Here is a 25,335-nt window from a genome sequence, read left to right on the forward strand (position 1 = left end):
CTATTGCAACAGCCTCTATCTAAATCTGCCTGCCTCTACTCTCTGCCCTCTGCAATTGATCCAAAACAGGACTGCGAGACTTGTCCTTGGCCTCAAGCCCAGGGATCGTATCTCTCCAGGACTGAAATCTCTGCACTGGCTCCCAGTGGCTGCAAGGATTAAGTTCAAAACCCTCTGCATTATCCACAACACCTTCTGGGGCCTGGGACCGCACTACCTTCAACTCTCTCTTCCTAAATACCTTGCTTCTCGGGCTCTCCGCTCATCTGCCTCCAACTCCCTCAGGCTTAGCCGCTTCTCCAAGCAACAAGTTGGTGGTCGATCTCTCTCCTCAGCTGGGGCCTCCCTCTGGAACAGCCTTCCTGCCTCCCTGAAACTTGAGGAGAACCATCTCCGGTTCCGGAAACACCTCAAAACCTTCCTCTTTGCTTCTGCCTTCTCTGCCTCTCTCCCCTATTCCCTGCTGATGCTGCACTGGTTACCTGGCCACTCTTTCTGATCTTGGGGCCAGGCCCGCCTTTTGCTCTCCTGCCCTGCCTCCCTGGCAACCCCCTGCACTTGGGGACTGGTTCTGTATCCCTTCAGTCCCCCTACCAGCACTTATGTCTGCTCTTACCTTGCACCTGCCACCATCAGGCCGTTTTTATTTATCGTATTTATTCTTTTTATTTTATTTATTTATTAATCTTTCCCATGTACTGCACTTTCCCCTTTCCCTTCCCCTAGCACTCTTCCCTTTCTCCCTACCCTCGCACTTGTGTGATCTGAATTACACGTGGCCAAGTAGGATCGTTGTCTGTCTTCCACTGTTTTTCCCTCCCTTGCCTCGTCGCGCCTTGAAACACTTGTGTATAGGCGCGTTATAAATGCCATATCATATCATATCATATTAACTATGCAGAGAATAAGGGAAGAATTGATATTGGCTATGCCAGACATGGGTACATGTGTCTTACAAAAGGTATGAATAGTGAGGAAAGAGGACTTGCATGGGTATGGAAAGTACGAGAGGAGATACTTCACTTGGGATTTAGTTATAAAAAGGTTTAGAAGAGTCACACCTGCTCTGCAAAGCGAGAGGTCACACATGGATTAAGAAGTGAGAACTTGCATGGCGAACACATATCGTAAGAAGATAGATCTTTCATGGAACAAGGAGAGTGATCTTACATGGAGTATGGATAAAGTAATGGGAGAAGTCTTGCATGACAAAGGGCTAGAGTAAGGTCAAAGGTTTTACATAGATCAAGGGGAGAGATCTTGCATGGGGTACGGATAGAGCGAGGAGAGAGATCTTGCATGGGGTATGGATAGAGGGAGAAAAGAGATCTTGCATGGGATACGGATAGAGTGAGGAGAGAGATCTCGCATGGGGTGTGGATAGAGTGAGGAGAGAGATATTGCATGTGGTGTGGATAGAGTGAGGAGAGAGATCTTTCATGGCATTGGGATAAAATAAGAAGACAAGTCTTACATGGATCAAGGAAAGAGATCTGGCATGGAGTATGAATAGAGTAAAGAGAGTGGTCTTCTATGGATCCAAGACTGATAACTTGCATGGGGAACAGATAGCGTAAGGAACGAGGGTTCACATGGAATGAGGCGTGTGATCTTGCAAGCAGTATTGATAGACTAGTAATGCGAGTGATCGTAAGGTGATCGTAAGGTGAGAATTCTTGCACGGCATGGGGATAGAGTAAGGTGAGAGGTCTTGCATGTGCACTGGACAGAGTAAGGAGAGTGGTTGGATATGGATCAAAGAGTGAGAACTAGAATGGGTGTGGATAGAGAAAGCAGAGCAATCTTGCATGACATTGGGGCAAGTATGCACAGAGGAACTTGTTCACATAGGGATAGAGTAAGTTACTTGAATGAAGGGGTGAACAACTAGATGGGTTATGGATAGATCAAGAAGAGAGGCCTGACACGGTCTTGCATGGGGCATGGATAGAATACAGAAAAAGGTCATGCACGTGACATAAATAGAGGTCTAACATGAAACATAGGTAAAGTAAGGATAGTGGTCTCTCCCGGGGGGATGACAGAATAGGAGGTATATATTACATGGTATAAAAAGAAAGAAAGGAATACGTTTGCTCATGGGTCGTATAGGTTCCACATGGACTACAGATAAAGTTAGAATTGCATGGGCTATTTAAAGAAAGGGGGCAGTGGTTTTACATGGGATATATATTGCCTGAGATCAGAGGTCTCTCATGGGTTCATGGACAGAATCAAGGCAATGCCCTTGTGGGGGAGGCCGGTGAATGACCTTCCTAAACATGTCCTGTTGTCCTTCTCCCTGCAGGTCCAAAGCAAGAGATGGTGTATGACTTCTGGAGGATGGTTTGGCAGGAGCACTGCTCCAGCATCGTGATGATAACCAAACTGGTCGAGGTGGGAAGGGTAGGTAACCACATGGGCTCTGTACTGTGGAACGGATGACAGAAACAGGACAATATGTTTACAGATGAGAAAGAGAGGGTGGGCACTCCTAGAGCAGGAAGACGGGGGAGTACAGACTTGGAAATCAGAGACAGTGTGTCCGATTGTAGATGGAGTGAAGGGTGATCTAGAGGCTGGGAGAGAGCATATTATATCAAGGGACAGAACAAACGGCTCATAGTGGAAGCATGTGTATTTTAGGAGAGAGAGGTGGGAAGGGAGAGAGAGAGGGATAAACAAAGAGGTAGGACAAGGGAGAGAGAGATTCATAGAGCTGCAGATACAGGGACCATTATTCAGATGCAGCATTTGGAAGCAGAGCCTTGGTACCACTGCAAAGATGCTTTCTCGAGATAGTGGTAAGTCAAAGAACGGGGGGAATTCTTTCAAACGGTGAAGTTGCAAGCAGTATGTTAGCAGACATTAAACCTTTAGTGTTCCTGGCCTGGAGAAGATGAATGGGTGAGAGATAGAATGAGAGGACCATGTTCGGAATTCCTGTCATTATTCATAGAGTCCTAGGTAACAATCCTGTGCTCCGCTCAATTTTCAGGTCAAGTGCTCCAAATACTGGCCCGAAAACTCTGAACTGTATGGCGACATTAAGATCACACTGCTTGAAACCGAGACCATGGCTGAATATGAAGTCCGAACTTTCTCTATGGAGCGGGTGAGCAGTGTTTACTTGTATGTTGGGGTGTGTGAGATGCATAGGACTTCCTCCCGCTCGAACCCTTAAATTAGTGGGTAGGTACATCTAGTCTTCCTGGTGTCGAGGCAGTCTCCCCGCAGTACGTTAAATCACCTATATGTTTATTGAGTTGCTATTTACCGCAGATGGTGGATTTACCACCCGCACAGTTGCATTCTGGGATTACATCAAATAAAGCAGTCACTGATTTTTTTATTTCTTTAGTTGGATGTGACCTGCTTACATTTTCTCCTGCTTAATGACAACTAGGTTCTTGATTAAGTCTGTTTGTCAGCAGAATCAATTCTTCCCTTTTGGGGAAACATAGGTCACCCATGACAAAAAAACAGATTAAAAGCTGAAAGTAGGACAAACAGTGGAAGCAACTACACAAGTTGAACACCTATTGACATTTAACCAAACACATTCTGCAACTTGAAACAACTGTGAGTACCACCATAAATTGGAACACATGTAATACAAATTGCATACAGGCTGAACCAGGTAGAAAGGCATATGGACACACCTGGAGTGTTCATGAGCAGTGTTGTCTTGCACAATTAGGATTCTCTAAAGCCCACGCCCATAACCCTACTCAAAGAACTACTTCTATGATCCCAAAGAGAGATGCCACTTTGTGTACATGTATAAAACAGTGTATAACGCGTATCATGTTAAATTGATCCTTAAGTAATGCAACCGAGCTCGGGTGCATTACCGGATCAGGTAGTGCCCCGGGGCATACATTAGAAGTCAGAGCAAAGCAAAGGCCTCAACGTTAGCCCTGGGGCATTACTGTAACGGTATACTAATAGTTTTTTTTTTTTCAAGTTGAGAAATAACTTATTTGCTATTTCTCAACTTGAAAAAACTACAAACCAAGATGGGCGCCATGGATCAGGGAGAAGGGAAGGAGATGCACCGGGAACACAGAGGGTTCACGGTACCAGCAAGGGGCTGTGGAGTGCAATGTAAGTGGGGAGGTGGTGGGGTGGGTGCGATATGTGGAAATTGAGGTTGGGAGAAGGAGGGAAAGGGTAGCACAGGCACACTTACCTGATTTACAGGGGTTAAGATGGGGTTAAGATGGCGAGCTCCCGCTTCCGAGGAGGCTCGCAGCAGGAAATTTACTGTGTGGTAAAGCCCCCGTTCTGAGCCTCCTCATTGGCTGGGAGGCCGTCCCACACTGACACCCCCCATCAGGTACTAATATGAAATAGAAGGAGAATTTATAAACACAAAGAAAAATGAACCCATAGACTAATACAAAATGAAGATGTTTTCAAAGTGGGATGGCATTCAAAAGAATAAAAGAACATGATTGGGTAAGTACAATATAAATAGAATCATTGTTATAAAAGTACACCAGAAATAAAGAACAAAAGCAAACAAATGAAATGAATTATTTATGTGAAGGTTGTAAAGAAAATGTAAAATACCAATATGAAAGACAATCGCTTTTAAAAATTAAGCACTATCAAATGAAAAGGGTAGCGAAAAAAAATAGAAAATCTGCAAGTTAAAGACAACATTTAAGAAAAGGAGAAGGTTCAACTGAATCAAAAGATGGGAAAATTATCAAATTACAGAAAAAACACATTTAAAAATGAGTGATTGAAAATGACACTATGAAAGTGAAATATATATTTATGCAAAACGCAATACGAGAGGAAACAATGCATAATGAAACAGAGAAGGAAAATGGAAAAAGGTAACTAAAAGAGAGGGAATATTACAGTAGCGGAACGAAGGAAAAGGGTAAAATAAAATATGATGTGTTTTAAAAATTCATCTTTTAAAGAGAGGGCAATTACAATATGAAATATTGCAAGTTTAAAAGTGACAATATTGTAGGGATTGAACAAGTGTATTGTGAAAGAGAAGGAAAAAAGCATTGGAAAAAGGGGGAAGGAAATATGAAAGAGAAGAGGCATTTTTTAAAGTAGGATTAACAGAAGAAAACAAAGTATGAAAGGGAAGCCGTAAATTAAAGGATACTGTGAAGAAACAGAAGCAATATGTCCTAAAAGAGGTATTTCAATAACACCATGAAGGAGAATGGGAACATATCATGGGGAAGAATGTGACAATGTATTAAGACCAATTAAACAGCAAGTAAAGGGAAATATGGATAAGATGGGCAAGGTATAAAGAAACATGTGAACAAAACAGCAATATGAACTAGAGTGAATATTTTCAGAAATACGATGCAAAAGCGAATATATGAAAGAGGAGGACATAAGGTTTTTGATTGATTGATTGATTGTTTATTTATATAGCGCCTATACACAATGTGTTTCAAAGCGCTTCAAGGAGGGAGGGAACATAGGAAAATACAGTTACATTCAGTTAAAGTCCTTGAAACAATACAGAATGTGAAAAATACCTATCGTAATAGGCCTGTCGACATTTCTGATAGTGCAAGTGCATAGAACAAGTAAGGCAAGAGGGAAGGGAAAGAAAAGGAGAACAAAGCAAGCAGTAACATTACTATGTCTGACGACAATTGATGTAGTGCAGGAGGGCTGGGAGGGGGGCTCGGGGGCATATGAGAGGGAGAAGGAGGTGAACAAGGCACGCTACTGAGCAAATTTGTCAGAGACAAATTTAAAAGAGCAGGGGTGGGGGGAGGAGGGAGAAAAACAAGGAGGGGAGGAGGGGAGACAGACAAGCTGCTATCAAAGTCCAGGGAACAGATGATAAGAGTAAGTGCTAAGAGGGGGAAGGCTAAGAGGAGGGAGAAAGTGGGAAGGAGGACGGTAGAAGAGGAGGGAGTTATGGAGGGGACATGGGTGCACACAGAAACTCACGGGGGCATGGGGGCACACAGACACACACGGGGGGCAAGGGGGCACACAGACAATCACGGGGGCATGGGGACACAACAGACACTCACGGGGGGAAGTGGGGGGCACACAGACACTCACGAGGGCATGGGGGCACACAGACCATGGTGCCTGAAACTGCATAGTGATAAGGGTTAGTGAAAAAGAAGAACACCTAATTGAAGTGGCTTATACCAAGAATAATGCAATGGATATTAAAATAGATCAGCATCAAAGGAAATTGATATTTTGAAAGAGAAATAGGAAGACCTGTGTACAAGCAACATATGACAGTGTCAAAATATTCATATAGAGATGAACTAGCAGTCGCCTGCGGCTTCGCTCGCTTGGATTTTTGGACTTGGTAGAATTGTTTTCAAAAGACACATGAGTTTTTTGTTGAAACTGTATGAAATATAATGTACAGGTTGATGTCTTAACATAATAAGCAATGTTTATTGGAGACGTTAGTCGGGGCATATCGCCTACAAAACAAAGCTAGTTGGTCCACTGGTGTGCATCCAGAAATGTATTTGTGTTGTAATTACAAACAGACAATAATACAGACCCAAAAATAAAAATTACTTATTTGGTATCTGCAACCTACAAAAAAAAACATATGTGTGTACTTCTTTGTAAACTACAATAGTGGTTTTGCTTTCAGGTGCTAGGATTGCCAGAGAGTTAGGTGAGCTCACTCTGGAACAGGCCACATACACCTGCCCATGTGAGAAGCAGTCTTCCCTTACGTCAATCCCTGCTACCTTTAAAATCTGCCCCTGAGATTTGTTGTTGGTCATTGTGAAACAAACCTTTAAGGGGAACTGAAGTCTTTTGAATTCAAATGGATATTCTGAATGGATAAGAGGTATTTGTGGTATGAATTTCCAGAAATCCTTCCTTAGTGGGTGCCTGCGTCATGAAAACAATGTACCGTCCCAATTTCACGTTCTTAGGTTAAACGGTATGAGCTGGGCATTGATGAGTCAGTCAAACCCCTTGCACCCTTTTCACCCGCTTAGGGAAGGAATTTCCAAAAAACCTTCCTTAGTGGGTGCCTACATCATGAAAACAATGTACCTTCCAAATGCCATGCTCCTAGGTTAAACTATTTGAGCTAGGCATTGATGAGTCAGTCAAACCCCTCCCCCCTTTTCACTCGCTTAGGGAAGGAATTTCCCAAAATCCTTACTTAGTGGATGCCTACGTCATGCAAACAATGTACCTTCCAAATGTTACGGTCCTAGGTTAAATGGTTTGAGCTAGGCATTGATGAGTCAGTAAAACCCCTTAGCCCCTTTTGACTCGCTTAGGGAAGGAATTTCCAAAAATCCTTCCTTAGTGGGTGCCTACATCATGAAAACAATCTACCTTCCAAATTTCACATTCTTAGGGTAAATAGTTTGAGCTGGGTATTGATGAGTCAGTCAGTCGGAACTTCTTTTACCTATATAGATGTCCACCTTTTGGATGAAGAAGCTATGTATAAAGTAGCACAGCCCTGTATGACAAAAAACAATTGTTTGTCTAATTGTTATTCCCACAATACATTGTTCATGCAAAATGGATGCAAACGTCCATAGATGGTTACCTGGCAGTGCTGTGGCATGTGTGACTTGGCTCCAATGGCTTGGCTGATGTGAACAGGTTTTTTCAAACCTTTTTAGACCCACCATAGGTGTGCCTGTGTTTGATGCACATACCCCAATGGACACACCACATGGCTGTCACACTATACCACACCGTTGATCCCTAATGAGGGTGAAATTGGTATGCAGTTGTCTGTTGACTTGAAAAATGTCTGCCTTAGGTAGAAGCAAAGTATACAACACACTTCCCTGTAAAACAAAGGTATGTTTCTAGAGCTGAAGGATTATATTTGCGTTAATTTGCATTCCCACAATTCTTTGCTCATATGTCTCTGAACTGGAGGTGAGCTTGCATTGATGGCTACTGGGTGGTTCTGTGAATGTGTGTTGTGTCTTGCCTCATTTCTACTTTTAAAATGATGATATGAAAAAGGAGACCCAATGCATACCATACCATTTCAATGAATGCAGCTGTTTAAGAAGGACAATACAAACAAGAGGGTTATTTAAAAAGATATTTTTTATAAATAATGGATGTTAAATTTTAATAAATAATGGATGTTAAAGGACAATCTCAAATAGAGCATATGTGTGAAAATATAACTATTAAACAGAATGGGTCAAACTAGGATAACAGTAGAGACAAATACTTTCAAAGAACATTATTAAGAACATGTGGAAAGTGAAAAATGTAAAGTGAAAGGATATATAACAAATAGAACATGAAACTTTAAAAGAGCAATGCGAACATGAAAAGGCTACTTACCTGAACAGATAATTGGGTAAATGGGAATGCGGAGTATTTCAAAGGGATAATGTGACAGACAATTGCATTTTTACCATGACAAAGAAATGGGTGTTTTACAAATCATGCATGGCTGACCCTTACTTTGTCAGTCAACTTGAAGTCTAAAAGATAGAAGTTCTTCGGGACAGGGATCCCTTTGGGTTGATCTTATGAGACCTACCTTAAGGGTAAGGGGAATTAGCCAGAGGTGTTGCATTCATTCACAAGCCTGTATAGGCTCCAGGCTTCTAGTAAGTGACCTACATGATATGGACAATTCCCTACTAGCCTGTAGAAGGTTTCAGGTGGAAGAGTATGGTATATAAGAAGGCTTGAACACTAAACATTAGCCTACAGAAAAGACAGACATTTGAAAAAGTGCAATGAGCTTGTCCTCAGACAAATAACTCTCCTGACTTTTCCCAGTTAAGGGATGTCTTGCCACACAAAATCATCGGATTCCCACCTAAGTGAAAAACGTTTAGAGAAGCTAGGGGAGAACTTATTTTGATTCTTTTTCTAATGTCTTTTTTTTTCTCCATTTTCCACACTTGTATTTTTCCTTCTTAATGATTTTGCGCTGCTCCCTTCCTTTTCCCTTCATTGTCTTTCTCTTTTGCTTTCTTTCTTCCTCTTTTTCTCATGCTCCTTTCTTAATTCCTGTGTGTGTTCTTATTGTCACATTGTCTTGATTCTCCATCTCCTCATTCCTCCTTATTTTCCCCATTCTGCCGAATTCACTTATTCGTTTGTCAAATATATCCAAATTTCCTTTGTTGAATTTCTTTTATTTATTTTCCATTTTCTTTTTAACTTACACAATTCTTCATTTACATTGTTTGTTTCCTTTTTTGCTACCCTGATCTCCCTTCACGCCTCCATCCTTCCCTCTGTCTACTGCTCCCCCTTTCCCATTTGCCATCTGTGCTCTCCTCTTTCTACTCAGCAGAGAGGGTATCCAGCCAGGCACGAGGTAAAGCAGTTTCACTTCACTTCTTGGCCAGAACATGGGGTGCCTTACCATGCCACTGGTCTTTTGGCCTTTATTCGGAGAGTGAAGGCATCGACACCTCCAGATGCTGGGCCTGTTGTTGTCCACTGCAGGTAAGAATAATTGTGGAGATTGCAATACATTGGCTTAATGTCTTCACTGTGCATACTGGACTATGAAGGATGCAATGCTACTGAACGTCTGTTTTCTATTTAATGAACTGCTATTGCCTTGGTAATGCCACACTCAAGTGAAATATTGCAGCTACTACCCTCATGACAATACTCCGCAAGTGTTCTGACCAGCAACTCTCATAATATCCCATTTTTATATAATGTTTTGTGTGTGCTGGATTCCTCCCTCTTCTAAGTGATGTTGCAAAAGGTGTCATTATTATCCAAACTCAATTTATTGACATCAGAATTATTACGGAGTGCCACTACCCTGTCGGCATTCAAACCTGTGAAGTGCAGGATGGGCCCATGTGTGAGATGAGCACTTAGCCCATGAGCAATCTATTGGGATCACATGTCGTCCTTCGCTAAATTGCTCTAAGCACTAAAGTCCCACATTCCTATCTACAAACGGAGTAATACCTGCCATAGTCTGCATGCATACCTAATTAAACAGTTATACTATATTCTGCCCATATACCATACCCCAACGTAAAGCTAGAACTACCAACTATCTATATCATAACACAAATTTGGACATAGGCTCCATTTTACACCTTCTCTCAGCCAATCAGAATGCTGGGAATGCATAAACTCTATTAGTAACCCAGCGAGAGACAATCTGAATGCAACACGCATTCTGATTGGCTCTCGCCAGGTCCCTACCCGGCCGGGAATCCCTCCGTCGGGATTCCACAGCCTTTGTCCCGGGGGGGGGGGGGTGGCAACCCCTCAGCCAATGAGGAGGCACAAAGCAGGGCCATCCCTGCTCCGACACTCCACGCGGCTGAGAGGCTGCCTTCACCCCCCGCCGGGGACTCGGGTAAGTCTTTTTTATTTTATTTTTTTAATTCCCTTCCCTCCCTCCCACCCACCCCCCCAACTTACCTTCTTGGTCCTGCGTCCCCAGCGGGGGACGAGGAAAGCATCCAGCCGCGTGGAGACTCTGAGTGGGGCCTTCCCCGCTATGTGCCTCCACACGGCTGGGGACTTCCCTTGTCCCCCGCCAGGGACGCAGGTACGTTACTCCCGCCCTCCCAACCCCACTTACCTTCTGTTTGATCCTTTTTTGGGAGCAGACGCGCTGGGAACACTTGTGTTCCCAGCGCGTCCGATCTCGATGGCCACCATGGAAAGGGAAAATGGACTCCGTTTTCCCTTTCCATGGCGGTGGGCATTTTCTTTTTTTTTTTTTTCGAAACGCTGCAGCGCCCGAAATGCCGCAGCGTTTCGGGACAAAAAAAAAGCTTTTAGTGCCCCAGTCACGCAATTTTTGCAGGCCGGTGTACTAATAGCAATAGAACCCTCGCGTCAGGGGCATTACCGACTCTGGTAATGCCCCAGGGCCTTCGGTAATGCCCCGACGCTCGGGTTCTATTGCTTAAATAGAGACCTCATTTTAAAAACTGTGTGCTAATAGACTTAAACCCTTGGTTGGGGGAGCCCTCAGTTTATCCTCAATCAATAACTTGTGAGAGTGGCTCATAATGATAATGGCTTCTTGCTCCATCTATGGAGATACAATACTTCTAACTGCTCACTGCTTTCATTGCAACTCAGAGCCCTCTCTTCTGCCACTGCTCTGATACCAACCATTACTAGAGCGCTAGTATCAACGACCACTTCCTTTCCAGTTCAGCTAAATTGCTCTGATTAGCCACCCCCTCTAATGTAAGATAACCAGCCCCCTCCCTACTAAGGTGTTGCAATCAGATTCAGTGCTATCTCTGGCTATTAACTTCTATATGTGATTCTGCAAATGCATCAGTGATAGTTTATCTTTGGATGCAAGGCCTTTGACCAGGATAAACAAGACTCCGGTGGGTGGAAGCAGCTCTCACGCCTCTCCTCTCTCCACAGCGCTGGCACTGGAAGGACAGGGTGCTACATCGTGCTGGACGTGATGTTGGACATGGCGGAATGTGAAGGTGTTGTGGACATTTACAACTGTGTCAAGACGCTCTGCTCGCGGAGGATCAACATGATCCAGACAGAGGTGAGTGTGGCCTCCTCAAGGATGGGAATCCCAGATGGATCTGCAATTTTTTTTTGTCTTGAATGTGTCTCAGCTTCTCAGAACCCTTGGCATTGTCCTGTAACCTGAATTTTCAAATTCTCCAATTTCACGAGCACACTTACTGGGGGGTGAGGTGCAGACCTCTATGGCATCGCATCATTTCCAGATTCACAGTGTTGGTGTTCCCTGATATCCAGTGGGAACGCCCTACCCAACAGTGGGGAACACTCCAAAGCTCTAAACAGAGCACAGTATCCATGTTGGAGAACCATTGTTACAGGTGAATACATTTCTTTACCATGATGAGTCCTTTTAAAACCTACAATGCAGCCCTACGGATAAGGGACATATCGGCCACTTTTACTGCCTAAACATAGGCAAATAACACCAAAAAATAATAATAGGGAGTAAAGATGCTCCCAACATAAAATAGGAAACAGACGTGTAGAACCATGTACCCCTGCTTCCACATACACGGTTGCATGGATATGTTTGGACCGGTAGTGCACATAGTACCACAGGAAAAAAATACTATTATAACTGCCTGATCAGAAGAAGTAAACATGCAACTTTGCACCTAGTTACTTATGCATCTGCAGCCCTGGTGGGCCAACTGTCAGGGCGAGCCCCTTTAATTATATGCAGCCCAGGACGGCTAAACAGTTTGGATCTCTCCAGCAGTGGGGAGTGCCTGTAATTAAAAGTGCATGGGGCCCGGCAGTGACAGGATGCCACCTGGGAGTCAGTGGAGATAGTTTAAGGCACTGCTCTGCTTGCCGGGGGAGTGCCAAACTGAAGGCAGCAGTGGTGAACGGGCAGATCAGAGTGTCTGTCAACCCTCTAGAAGGAGAGTTGAAATTGTTACATCATGGTGCTCTGCTTGCGACTGTAATGTTTTTTTTTCTTCCTTTTTCAAAGAGTATAGGATCACATGCATGAGGGTACTTTACAATAACTGTTTTTCTATTTTGTTCAAGGATCCCCGACGTGGCTTCACTCGACTGGGATTCTTTTGTTCTTTTTTTGTTTTATCCACCACAGGGGGTTACATGCCCATGCCCCTTTAAACTCTCCTTGTCCCTGAACATGCCTTGGCCTGTTCTATAAATGTATCCAGCCATGATTTTGATGGACAGGCCACTGGTTGCCAGACAGTACCCTGAATCTCAGGCACCTCTCATAGTTCCCCTGAACTTCAAGGATCCTGCTCTAAAGAAGGAGTAATGGAAGACTGAGAGGAACAGGCTATAGGAACCTCACGAAGGACCCCTGGTCAATCATAGGTGCATTTTATAACAGGTCTGCTCTCACTGGTGGTACAACAGAGAGCAGCCAGGGCCTCATCTCGGTTTTTACCCTGACTCAGTGGAGTACTTCTGCACCAAGTCATGGAGCCTATCTTCCAGTGGAGGAATGGGTAAGGGTTCCTCTACCATGTCCAGCCTAGTTGGGGCGATTGGAACGGGAATAGATTCTGAAGGAACACTCACCAGTTGGCGTTCAGGTTCTCTAGGAGTGGCTCTGGATCTGTAGGCGTAGGAACTGTGGTGGGTCGGAAGAAGGAGTCAGACTCTTTGAGGACATTTCTAAATTACTTTTATTAAATGATAAGAAAACAGCCTAGCTTTCCCTATTCTAAAGGGGTTTAACTACCTATCTAAAGGAACTAAAGGTTCTTGGCTGTCGTCAGGAAGACCCAAAGAAAGAAAAGTCCTCCATCCAAAGCTAGTTTTATCCTGTCCCTACCATTAACAAACTAAATCTAAATAATGTCAGTATTTTTACTTGATTTTCCTAATGTATCAGTCTTTCTGATGGCCTCTTTGTATAATATTTATCCCGTAGGACCTTCATTTATAGTCTCTTGTGACCTCTTTCATTAGTAATTGTAATTCCTTGACAACAATCTGGAGTTTGATATTCTCTTTGGTGAAGTATTTATGGCAATTTTCCTTGAGATACTTCCTCACTTGTTAGTGGGGTTTTTTAGGACTCGCACAGTGTATTGATCAAGGCTTTCTCCGCTTGGCTGGGATTTCTTTCCCATTTTCATTTCCCCTCTCATGGATTCTCTCTTGCTTTCCACTGTATGATCTTTGCAGCTTCTTGCTCACATTATACAGATCCATTTACATAGGTTAATGTTAAGAAAGTCTTCATAGGTACTGGTACAAGTTCCTCTCTCGTCTTCCTTTGGCCCCTTACTGTTGCTTTCAAGATGTCTGTGATGGTTGTTGTGGAGTGCATACAATATAGATCAGTCTAATCTATGTGGCAACACCAGGAAATGTAGAAGCTGGTATCTAACTTTTCTTTACTTGTACCGGATTCCAAACTTCTGCACAAGCGTCTTCCACACCTTCGGCATTGCACCTTGCTCGGAGTTATGAGCAAAGTCTCAGGACACATCCACTCCTGGGTCTTGGCTTTTAGGAACAGAGCAATGCCAGGATCCGCCAGCTAGGATGTGCAGATTTCATCTCGGTTCACACACGGCAGCTCAGATACCTCCAGGATAGTGATGGTGACAAATCAACTTCCGGGGCACCAGTGGTCCAGGGATAAATATCGGTTTCTAAACCATCAATCAGACCCACACTTCTAGTACAACAGAAGGGGTCAGAACAGATTGGACACACAAGTAAATTATAAATCTCCTCATCCAATTTTGGTAATTTAGACAGAACCCTAGGTTTATCTTCGGAAGGTCGTGGATCGTTCGTTCGTTCTAACTCAACGAATATACAATTATTACCCAATGATAAAATGGACTGTCCAGTTAAGGTTGTATAAAAAGATCTACTTTATTATCACAACACACAGTTCTAGCACACTACAAAATACAACCTACCCTGTAAAGAAATGTAGTGGACAGACAGTTTCAAGAAGGAAAAGGGATGCACTCTAGATACTGACAGGAGGGTAGTTGGTAAAGTAATTAATCGCAATAGTTAAAGGATACTTGTTTTCAACACAAAGGCCCTCATTAGGACCCTGGCGTTAAGGGGTTAACGGCGCCGTAAAAGGTGTTGGCGCTGTTAAACCCTTAATGCCTTACTACGAGGTCTCTTTGCGGCTCCCAACCTTAACGGCTGGTCTGGACCAGCCGTTAAAGCAGGGACCCGCAAAGGGACGTTGATGGCAATTACGGTACCGCAATTTGCGGTACCGTAATTGCCACCTTCCACATTCCCATTGAGCCCTATGGGGCAAAAATGGGAATAGGGAAGGGCCATCGAGAAAGGGGGAATTTACATAACCAACGATGAACCCCCTGTACTTGTTGCAGAATCCCAGGAAACTCTGTCTCCTTGAGGGACTGAGATCTTGGCCAGGTGAGCAGTGTCCATCATTGCCAGATCCATGGTGATGCTGTCCATGGAGACTATGTGTCTGATGTACTTGAGCCTAGTCTGGCAAAACTGCCACTTTTACACACTGACCTTTAGCGCTTGGTCCCGCAGATGAACCAGCTCCTTCATGAGCCTCTGGTTGTGTTCTTCAACGGTCCTCCTGAACACCATGATGTCATGCAGGATGTTCATGTCACTGACTTTCTTTATCATGAGGTTCTTAAAGTCCCTGGAGCTCCACAGATCCCCTGAGGTACCCTGATGAACTCTTAAAATACTAACAGACAGATGAAAGCCATTGTCTCATGGTCTGCCAGATGTATCAAAATCTGGTTATAGCCACTCCTCAAGTCCAGGACTGAAAACCACATGCTCCTGCTCCCGCATGCTCCCACATGCAGTTGAATGCCTCGTCTGCCCAGGGCATAGTGTACTGGTCCAGAATAGTGCAGGTGTTAAGTCAATGGTAACCAATGCACATCTGGACATCCCTGCTATTCCTCCAGGTGATAACGTTGGGAGAGTGGCATCAGACACCCAGATGTGGTGTTCCACTCGGTGGGCCTTGCTGATGTCCCAGGTGCTTGTGGGGAATGCTTTGGCACCAGGACGAGCTGCTTCCTTAAGTGCTACTTGTTCCTCTCCGAGATCGAGTCTCAAAAGTCCAAGGTCTTTGGATCCAACACTGTCTCAGATGGATCGGTGGCAATACTCGCTGGAGCTACAGAAGCGGTCAGGTGGAACCGTGCGATGATCCTGCATCCTGGTAAGCAGATGTCCTGTTGGTCACATTAATGACTGGTACCTTGATGGACTTAAGGTCCATTCCATCTGTTGTCACCAGAGTCTGCTGTACCAGTAAACCCCATGGGTGCTCCTCATGTTCTGGTGCTTCCGTCATACGTCTTGGTCACTGCTCCCTGCTGAGTCGCACTCTGCCAGGAACCATCACTGTGGCACCGGCTGGGATTGGGATCTGCCCCAACTGTGTGGTGTGAACATCTCCAATGGGTCCATCAGGTGGAGCTCTAGACCAGAGCTCTCTCTCTGCATGTACCTCTGTTGGCACATGGGGTACATGTTGGCATATCGTGGTCCAGCTATCTCCTGACATAAAGCCACCAGTGCGTCAAACATCAAGGAATTAATTCCAGTCCTCACCAGTGTTGTGCGGTCTTCACTGCTGCAGACCAGAACCAGGATGTCAATCGAAGTACTGACTCAGCTACATAGGCTGGAAACTGCATTCTGTCCCAGATGTACCCCAGATATTTGCAAGGGTTATCTCCCATGCCAACAAGGTTCAGTCCAGCCATGGGCTCCAATGGGATATGTGTCAGGTGTTTTCCGTAGAACGGTTCATACATAATGGTCACCTGTGAGCCTCGATCCAGAAGAGCTTGTGCCTGATGTGCAGTGATGGCAATTGTCACGGTGGCTTGTGGCCCTACAAGCCTGTCTGGTATTCCCCATGAAGTTAAGTTCGGGTGCAGCGCTTGATGGTAGTTTGACTACAGGTGATCTTCCTCGGGTGGACTTGCCGGTCTGGGTGGATGCTGGTTCCCAGATGACTTGCCAACTGGTGGCATCAGTGCAGCCTTGGGTCCATCTGTAGGTGCAGACTTGCTGTTCGTCTCTACTCTGTCGCAGCAAGGTAGAATTGAGAATTCAGGTGCTCCTCTTCCTGGTCCTCTATGCAGTTTCCACCTATGTGTGCATTGGAGTGTTCAAGGCCGGAACCTTGCCGTGACTTGAATATAATCTGGTGTGGTACAGTATAGTCCAGTGTGTTTGTGCACATACAGAAGGTGTAGCCAACATTTCCACACATATCCACACCTGTGGAAAAACTACCAAGGCTGTAGTGGTGCAGTATGCCATTGGTTCTCTTGGGGCTGCTCTTGGCAGTGATTTGGCTCCACTCATGACCTGCAAGGGTCATGCTGTTGGGCTCAATCCCCTATTGTCGAGTCAGCTGTAGAATCAGCTTGGTCCTGGAAAGCTATTCTGAGAGTCGTTCAACCCACTGCTGGAGGTGGATGGCATAGTATTTCACTGCCATCGCTTCACCAGACTTGGTGACTCCAAACACTCCATCCAGTGTGTACATGATGTCCTTCACTCTGGGATCTGGATGCTTGGAACAGAGCGATGTGCAGTCTCCCAATGATGCAACGCCTCTTCTCCTGATCTGGAGCTCTCCAGTAGTTTATCATCTTGTTTTTCTGGTGGGCCCAAAGTTGGAATTCTTCTTCACCCCTCGGGATTGGTTTCTCCCCAGAGAAGGGTCTCAGATGGGCATAGGGGCAATGCTCGGATGGTGTCACAATGGCCCCATGTATCATGTCCACGAAAGCATCCACCATGGAGGAAGCCATCAGTTCAACACCTCTATCCAGTGGTGTAGCACTGGCATGCTCTAGACCCTGGTAAAATCGGGGTGCTTTTGGGCGCAGCCATGATGGCACCTACACTGGGTGCTGCAGATGACTGGGTGCAGTGCTCGACAAGGCAGGATTTGGGCTAAGCATAGGTGGTATGACTGCAACCCTGTCCATGTGTTGTGTAGGCCTGTCAGGGGTTAAGAAGCAGAAGCACCATTATGCACACTGTCAGATACACCAAGCATTAGGTATGGGGTATTGGACTCTGAGGGGAAGACTTGGGGGGGTTTGGGAGTCTGAAGTTGTTGATTGGTTAATTTCCTTAACTGAAGCTTATAGGAGAATAGGTTAATCCCATTACAAAATGGAGGCGACAAAGCTAAAAAATGATTGGAGAAAGGCAGCTGTGACAGCACTTAGAACCTTCACAAAGGTTCTAAACTGCCTTTCATCAGAGATTTGGTCCAGAGAGCAACTTGAGCACAAGAAAGAATTAAACCAAAGAAAAAGGAATAAGTTGCTGAACAGCGAGATAAGTGATAGTAATAGTAATAATAACAATAATAATAATAATAATAATAATAATAATAATAATAATAATAAGAATTTGCATTTATATAGTGCTACAAACCCTCAAGCGGAGCACTGCTTATTATTGCCCACTGTGTGTGGTTCTCATTTATCGACCTTAGAAGGATGAAAGGCTGAGTTTGGCCCTGCCGGGAATCGAAGTAATTCTAACATGCGTTGGCAGACTATGCACGGATGTCAAAGCGAGCACTCTACTTACTGTGCCATCTGACGGCGGTATCAATATTTGAAGTCAGAAATTTGGATATTGAATATAGTTAGTCATTTAAATATTTACTTCTTATTGAAAGCAACAAACCGATTTTAAAACTGAGATTCCTAATACAAGTAAAGGGTACTCACAGAACTTAATATCCATAAGAAGAGTCTTATTGTGAGTGTATGTTCAATACCACTCAAGCGCTGAGTTACGGGGTCGCCCGAGCATGTCATCAGGCTAGAGAAAAGAACCCACTAGAATTGACGTGCAAGTGTTGTCAGAAGCTCAGTGTTGCCATGGTGAGCCTCATCTTCAGGTAGCGCAGGAGTCACCGTGAGATTAAAAGGGAAAGTACCAGCGCGGAAGTGCAGTGAATTAGTACGAACAAAAGGTTTTTGGTGTGCGTGTCGGCCTCAAGTCTGTTCACTAGAGCGCGGGAAGTGCAGGGAGAAATAGGCAAGAGAAAATGTGGGCATAGCGCAGGAGCACGGTGCATTTAACCTGTTCTTCTTTCACTGACGGAAAAAGCAAGAGAAGAACTAAGAAAACTGTGAAAAAAGATGCAAAATTAAAGAGAGAAAAGGTTTCCTTCAATCAAGTGAACGATACGAACAAGAGTTACAAAGACTTCATTTTATTATTCAAAACTAAAAGGAAAGTGAGAAACTCAGAGTGAAACTATATAAGCAAAAAGAAGCATTTCATAAATCTGCCTTCCTGAGATTTAGGGAGGCAACCAGGTACAGAATTGAACAAAGAAGGGAGGAATAACAGAAGATTTTAAATAACTCTTCACAACCAGTATTTATTAAGTAGATGTTTGTGTTGTTTTAGATACTGTCAGGCAAGCCAGAGTCAAGTGTCTAAGGTCTGGGAACAGGAACCAGAGAGTGACGAGCAGTGATCTGGCTGTTTGTTTTCTTGTCCCATTCCCCTTTCACCCAAGGAGTGTCAAGGCTAGTGTTGATTACCAAATCCTCAGGCTAGACGATCCTGGAGGTGTGGGGTGGGTTCATCGTCAATCCCTGCAGGTCAGGTAAACTGGGACCTGTGTTTAGTGCCCAGAGAGGATATGACACTATATGGTCTCCCCGTGGATGGTAATGGGCAGTGTCATAGGATCAACCTCCTTAGGGCTCTGGTACATCGAGATACTGGTTCCTGCTAGGCCAGGCACTTTACCCAGACATTTGACCTGGCCATTGAGGGAATCTATGGACACTGTCCACTTGAGCACCTGATGTAGAGGTGGGCTCCAAGCAAGGGAGGTCACCTATGACAAAGCAATGGTCATCCTTAATCCCCCTCACCTTCAGCCGAGCTGGCTACCTGAAGCTGATTCATGAGGATTGTACCTGTCTGCCCCAAAGGGGTGGCAAATATGGTAAAATCAAGAACACAATGATTAGAACATTATATACAATTCCCTATCCACAAACGTGCACACAAAAACTGATTGACTGGAAGAATAAGGGCAACTTACACTAGCAAGATGTACGCTGCACCGGGAAGGAAAGAAAGTGGAGGTATGAGGAAAGTAGGTTGGATATGGAGTATATAGGAACACCAAAGGTGACCTCAGCCCGTGCCTCCGAAAAATGTAGAAGGGATCGTATCACGCACCTTATAGGGAGACAGGTGTAGGCGGGCACACAAATTTACTTATTATATACCTTTACTGAATACCTGACCCACCCCTTACCTGTCTCCAAGCCTGCTTACCTGGGTTGGGTCGAAGATCACCCCGGTCAGCCCCGCTGTGATGTGGGAAAGGGAGGCAAAGACAATGATTAGGGCAGGATTTCCCCCCAACTATCTCTGAGGAAAAAAGACATTGGGTTAAAGTAACTGGCACACAAAAGGAAATGAGGGCAAATTAATTCTGGTGTACGATTCTTTTAGTTATATGCTCATATATACTTTTCTCTTCCAGTACACACGCAGTTAAAAAGGGGAAACAATACAAGCAACTTAAACTAGTTGCATATCTAACCTTGACAATATAAAAAGAGTCCTTTTAAATATTTTAAATGTAAAAAAGTATTTTAAAAAATTTACAAAGTCCATACAATGTACTGTACACAAAACAATATATATATAAAAACACGTTACTTCGGAGACAGTCTGGCCCAGGGCTGCCTCAAGGTCCTTGCTGCTACTCTTTCTTGATGTTCTTTTGTCTTGAGTTCTCTTGTTTTGGTTCTCTGCAGCAGCAGTGCGTGGGGGCCCCAGAATCTTTACTTTGGCTGGGCTGCTTATGCAAGATGCAGCCCAGCAATCAGTCGGCCTGGGGCCCCCACACAACTCTCCTCCACTTGGGCCCTGTCTGCCAGGTGTGGCCCAGGGAGTCCTGGTGGACCAACTGTTAGGCGAGGCCCCTTAAATTATGTGCAGCCCAGGAGGGGTGAAAACATTGGGCGCTCCCCTGATGTGGGGAGCGGCAGTAATTAAAAGTGCCCTGGGCCGGCGGCGACAGGATACCATCTGGGGGGTGGCAGTGATATGTTCACTTGTCAGGGGAGTGCCAACCTGAAGGCCTGGGCAGCGGCAGAAAAAAGGTGCTGAATAGAGCGCCTGCCAACCCTCTTAAAGGAGCGTTGAAACCATTATCTTCATGGCACTCCAATCGTGCCTATAATATATATTTTTTCCTGTTTTCAGAGTAAAGGATCCCACGCGTGAGGGTCCTTTACTCTAATTAGTTTTTTCTTTTTTGTTCAACAATTCCCTCCCTGGCTTCATGTGCTGGGGAGCCTTGTTTTTTTTGTACCCTTTTATAAAGTTGCAATCATCACATAATGCAAATATCTCATCTCACAGTATAGCAAACCAATATGCAATATGCAATATGCTATTCAGGCGTAGTTGAATGTGCATATGTACTGCTTGTCTTTCTCTCATCACCTCTCCCTAGTAGATCAATTGGACACGTTGTACACAAAAGGATCGGGGTCTGCTTCCTGCAAACTCTGTACATTTTCCTATGAGCCGTGCTAGGGGGTCTAGGAGACATGCATGTTTGGGTTGAGAGAAAGTGTTCCCTGATATATGAAAAATGAAGCATTATCTGGTGTGCAAGGGGCAGCAGAAAGCAGTGTGATGCCTCACGCTACCTTAGACAGGTTCTGTGCACCGTCAGACCTTCTTGTTCCTTGCAACTTTTATTCACATAAGCCAAAGGGGGGTGTGCATGTGTGTTGCACACATGTATGCACTGTGAAAACGTGCACTGCTGCTGCCCATATACTACTTGTTCTAATAATGGGCAAGCTGGTGCTGTTGCTGCTTGTACTGCGTGGGTGTCTGTGTGTGTTTGTATGCAGAATGTGCACTGTCGCTGCACCGTGCACCTGAAGGTTTGCCTTTCTGCTGCCCTTGTTGTACCTATTCTGTATATTGGGGACGTTTTGCCCCATTGCTGTTCGTGCTGTAAATTTTTTCTGTGTGTGAGGAAAGGATGCACAGCACACTGCTGTGCCACACTTGTTTGTGTGAAGGAAGCTTGCCCTGCTGCCCCCTGTGCTGTACGTATTCTGTGTCCAGGAAGTGTGCACTGATGCTGCATCATCTGCACTCGTGCCTTTGAAGGGGTACGCCGTGATGCTCCCCTTCCTCTGTGTATGTTGGGAAGGCTTTCAGTGCTGTGATTATTACTACACCTGATTAGTCTGTGTTCTGGGGAAGCATGCACTGCTGCTGTCTGTGCAGTGTGCAGTGTGTGTGTTGAAGAAGCTTGCCGATGCTGCCACTCTAGCTGTACTTGTTCTGTGATTGATGGAACCTCGTGACCTCTCAGAAAAAGCCAAGCGTATGTACTCTGTACGTTTGATGACAAGGTCCCTCATCCCGGCGAAATTAAAATGATATTTCAAAACCGGGTTTATTCTTACAACACATCTAGGAGATGCAAGAAAGAGCATCTCACGGTGTGTCATGTGAGGTGTCACCAAAATGTACCCAAACAATGTTTGGACACATTTATTCCTCTAGAACTGGTACTTGGAAGAAGGATTTTCGCTTTTTCGCTTGATGTTGGATTGATTGACAGGCCTCTGCAGAGTAATACATGGCAAGCCAACAGTATGGCTATGTGTTACGTGTGAAATGTGCAATATAGATCTAAGTGACTATTGGGCCCGATGAATAACTATGTAGCCCCCCTCCCCCCGCCCCCTTCCACCTGCATAGCAGCTCCTTTCTCATTCTGGACTTTGGTGGCACAGCCCCAAATTGCCAGCACTGGCCCTGTACATAGTAGAGGGCTGAGAGGCGTGTAAGGACTAAGCACTGCATTTCAAGCATGTGCAGTGTGTAGCTTTCTCTAACACAGTTTTGCATTACAGATGCATATAAACAGAACACAGTGCTGTAGAGGGTATCCTTCCTGGGACAGGCATATCGCTGGTGTAGTGGGTGGGAGGGGTGCTGCTGTAGTGAAGGCCTTTCCATCAAACCCTACTATAGTGTCACAGCACTTGGGAAATGGTGTAAGTAACCTGGCATTTAAAAATAAGAACTGGCAATGGTGTGAGCTCTCATGTCGTCAGATGATGTGAGTACCAAAACAATTGACACCAGCACCTGAATTATAAATGGCAGAAGCTGGCACATTGGAAATCCCTGACAAATCCCCATTGCAGGCCTACACAAAAGCCAGAACCATTGGCTTACTCTGTCCTTGTCTTTTCTATGGTGATTGGCCCACCAGCTGCTTTGCTTTGGCTTATGTTTTTCTTTCCTTAACTTTGTCAGCTACTCTCAGATAAAAGTTAGCTGTATATTTATGTGACAAACAAGCACGGATGCTCCTGGATGTTGTACTTATCGTGTCTGTAGCGGAAGCTTGCACTGCTGAAGCCTACGCTCCACTTGCTCTGTGTAATGTATAATCGTGCACTGTTATGACCATGATTCACCTGCTTTGGGTGTTTGTGAAGCTTGCACTGCTGCTGCCCTTCCTTTGCTATGGGTGTTTGGGAAGCTTGCGCTGCTACTCACAGCTAGGTACCTGTTCTGTATATTTGTGAAGCATGCACTTGCACTTCTGCTGTTAATAATTCACCTGCTGTGTGTGTTTGTGAAGTTTGCACTGCCCTTCATTTTCTATGGCTGTTTGGGAAGCTTGCGCTACTGCTGACCTTCAGTTTCTATGGGTGTTTGGGAAACTTGCGCTGCTTCTCACACCTGCTCTGTATGTCTGTGAAGCATGCACTTGCACTTCTGCTGTTCGTGATTCACCTGCTTTGGTGTTTGGTAAGCTTCGCCTGCTGCTGTCCATGCCCCACTTGCACTATGTGTCTAGGAAGCGTACACGTATTCTACGCATGCGATACCTACTCTTTGTATTTGGGATGTTGGTACTTCTGATAACCATGTTCCACCTGTTCTGGTTGTTTGGGGAACTTGTGTTCCTGCTGTCTGTGTTCCAACTTAGCAGCTTGCTCTGCTGCAGCCAATGAACCATTGTCTGTGTGCGTTTGAGACGCATGTAGTGCTGTCGCCCAGGTGCCTCCTGTTCTGCATGCTTGGGAAGCTTGCACTGCTGGTGTTCAAGCTCAATTTTCTCTCTCTGTTTGAGGATGTTGCATTGCTGCTGTCCATGCTCCACTTTCTCTTTGTGTTTTACAAAGTTGCGGTGTAGCTTGCGGCTGGTGCTGTATCTCTTTCTGTTTGGGAAGCTTGCACTACTGCGGCCCAGGCTCCATCTGCTCTGTAGGTTACGACGCCTGTGCTCCTACTGCTGTGCTTGTGAAGCACACACTTCTGCTGCCAGGCTTCGCTGCTACGTGATTGAAAAGCTTGTACTGCTGCTACCCACGATCCACTTGCTCTTTGTTTTAGATGTTTGCACTGTGTTATTTTATGTATCTGTTTGTATAGCGCCAAAGCCTATAGGCATCAGGGCGCTCCATAAACACAAGGTAAACAGGACAAAACAGCTGCTGGTGCTGTACCTATCCTTTGTGTTTGGGAATCTTGAATTGCATATGCCATCTGCTCTGTAGGTTTGGAAGTGTGTGCTCCCGCTGCTGCACATGTTCCCTGTGGAGCATGCACTTCTGCTGCCAGGCTCCACCTGCGCTTTGATTGAGCATCTTGCATTGCTGCTGCCAATGCACCCCTTCCTCTTTGTGTTTTAGATGGTTGGACTGTTGCTGTACGTGCCCTTTGTGTTTGGGAATCTTGAATTGCATATGCCATCTGCTCTGTAGGTTTGGAAGTGTGTGCTCCCGCTGCTGCACATGTTCCCTGTGGAGCATGCACTTCTGCTGCCAGGCTCCACCTGCGCTTTGATTGAGCATCTTGCATTGCTGCTGCCAATGCACCCCTTCCTCTTTGTGTTTTAGATGGTTGGACTGTTGCTGTACCTGCCCTTTGTGTTTGGGAATCTTGAATTGCATATGCCATCTGCTCTGTAGGTTTGGAAGTGTGTGCTCCCGCTGCTGCACATGTTCTGTGTGGAGCATGCACTTCTGCCCCACCTGTGCTTTGGTTGAGAATTTGCATTGCTGCTGCCAACGCTCCACTTGCTCTTTTTTGAGAATCTGCACATGTTCTGTGTGGAGCGAGCACTTCTGCTTCCAGGCTCCACCTGCGCTTTGATTGATACTCTTGCATTGCTGCTGCCAATGCGCCACTTGCCCTTAATGTTTCGGGAAGTTGCTCTGTTACCTGCCCTCTGTACTTGGAAAGTTCGCACAGCTGCTGCCTATGTTCGACTGGTCGCCTGTGTTTGGGAGGCCGGCACAGCTGCTGCCTATGTTCCACCGGTCCCCTGTGCTTGGGAGGCCTGCACAGCTGCTGCCTATGTACCACCGGTCCTCTGTGCTTGGGAGGCTTGCACAGCTGCTGCCTATGTTCCACCGGTCCCCTGTGCTTGGGAGGATCGCACAGCTGCTGCCTATGTTCCACCGGTCCCCTGTGCTTGGGAAGCTTGCACAGCTGCTGCCTATGTTCCACCGGTCCCCTGTGCTTGCAAGGCTTGCACAGCTGCTGCCTATGTTCCACCGGTCCCCTGTGCTTGGGAAGCTTGCACAGCTGCTGCCTATGTTCCACCGGTCCCCTGTGCTTGCAAGGCTTGCACAGCTGCTGCCTATGTTCCACCGGTCCCCTGTGCTTGGGAGGCTTGCACAGCTGCTGCCTATGTTCCCCTGGTCGCCTGTGTTTGGGAGGCCGGCACAGCTGCTGCCTGTGTACCACCGGTCCTCTGTGCTTGGGAGGCTTGCACAGCTGCTGCCTATGTTCCACCGGTCCCCTGTGCTTGGGAGGCTTGCACAGCTGCTGCCTATG

The 25,335-nt window shown here is 45.5% G+C and overlaps 1 protein-coding gene across 5 annotated transcripts in view; it reads left to right on the plus strand.

Annotated features, from left to right (window-relative positions):
* PTPRU (protein tyrosine phosphatase receptor type U) overlaps positions 1-25,335 on the plus strand; it is a 1,238,801-nt gene that overhangs the window by 1,024,600 nt on the left and 188,866 nt on the right. For all 5 annotated transcript variants that reach the window (XM_069623015.1, XM_069623016.1, XM_069623017.1 and 2 more), the window contains 4 exons: positions 2,309-2,406; positions 2,999-3,115; positions 9,287-9,441; positions 11,362-11,497. In XM_069623015.1, coding sequence (XP_069479116.1) covers positions 2,309-2,406; positions 2,999-3,115; positions 9,287-9,441; positions 11,362-11,497 — 506 coding nt within the window. The remainder of the gene's footprint in view (positions 1-2,308; positions 2,407-2,998; positions 3,116-9,286; positions 9,442-11,361; positions 11,498-25,335) is intronic.

This window comes from Ambystoma mexicanum, chromosome 11 (assembly GCF_040938575.1).
Source record: "Ambystoma mexicanum isolate Mex_15411 chromosome 11, UKY_AmexF1_1, whole genome shotgun sequence".
Taxonomy (NCBI): domain Eukaryota; kingdom Metazoa; phylum Chordata; class Amphibia; order Caudata; family Ambystomatidae; genus Ambystoma; species Ambystoma mexicanum.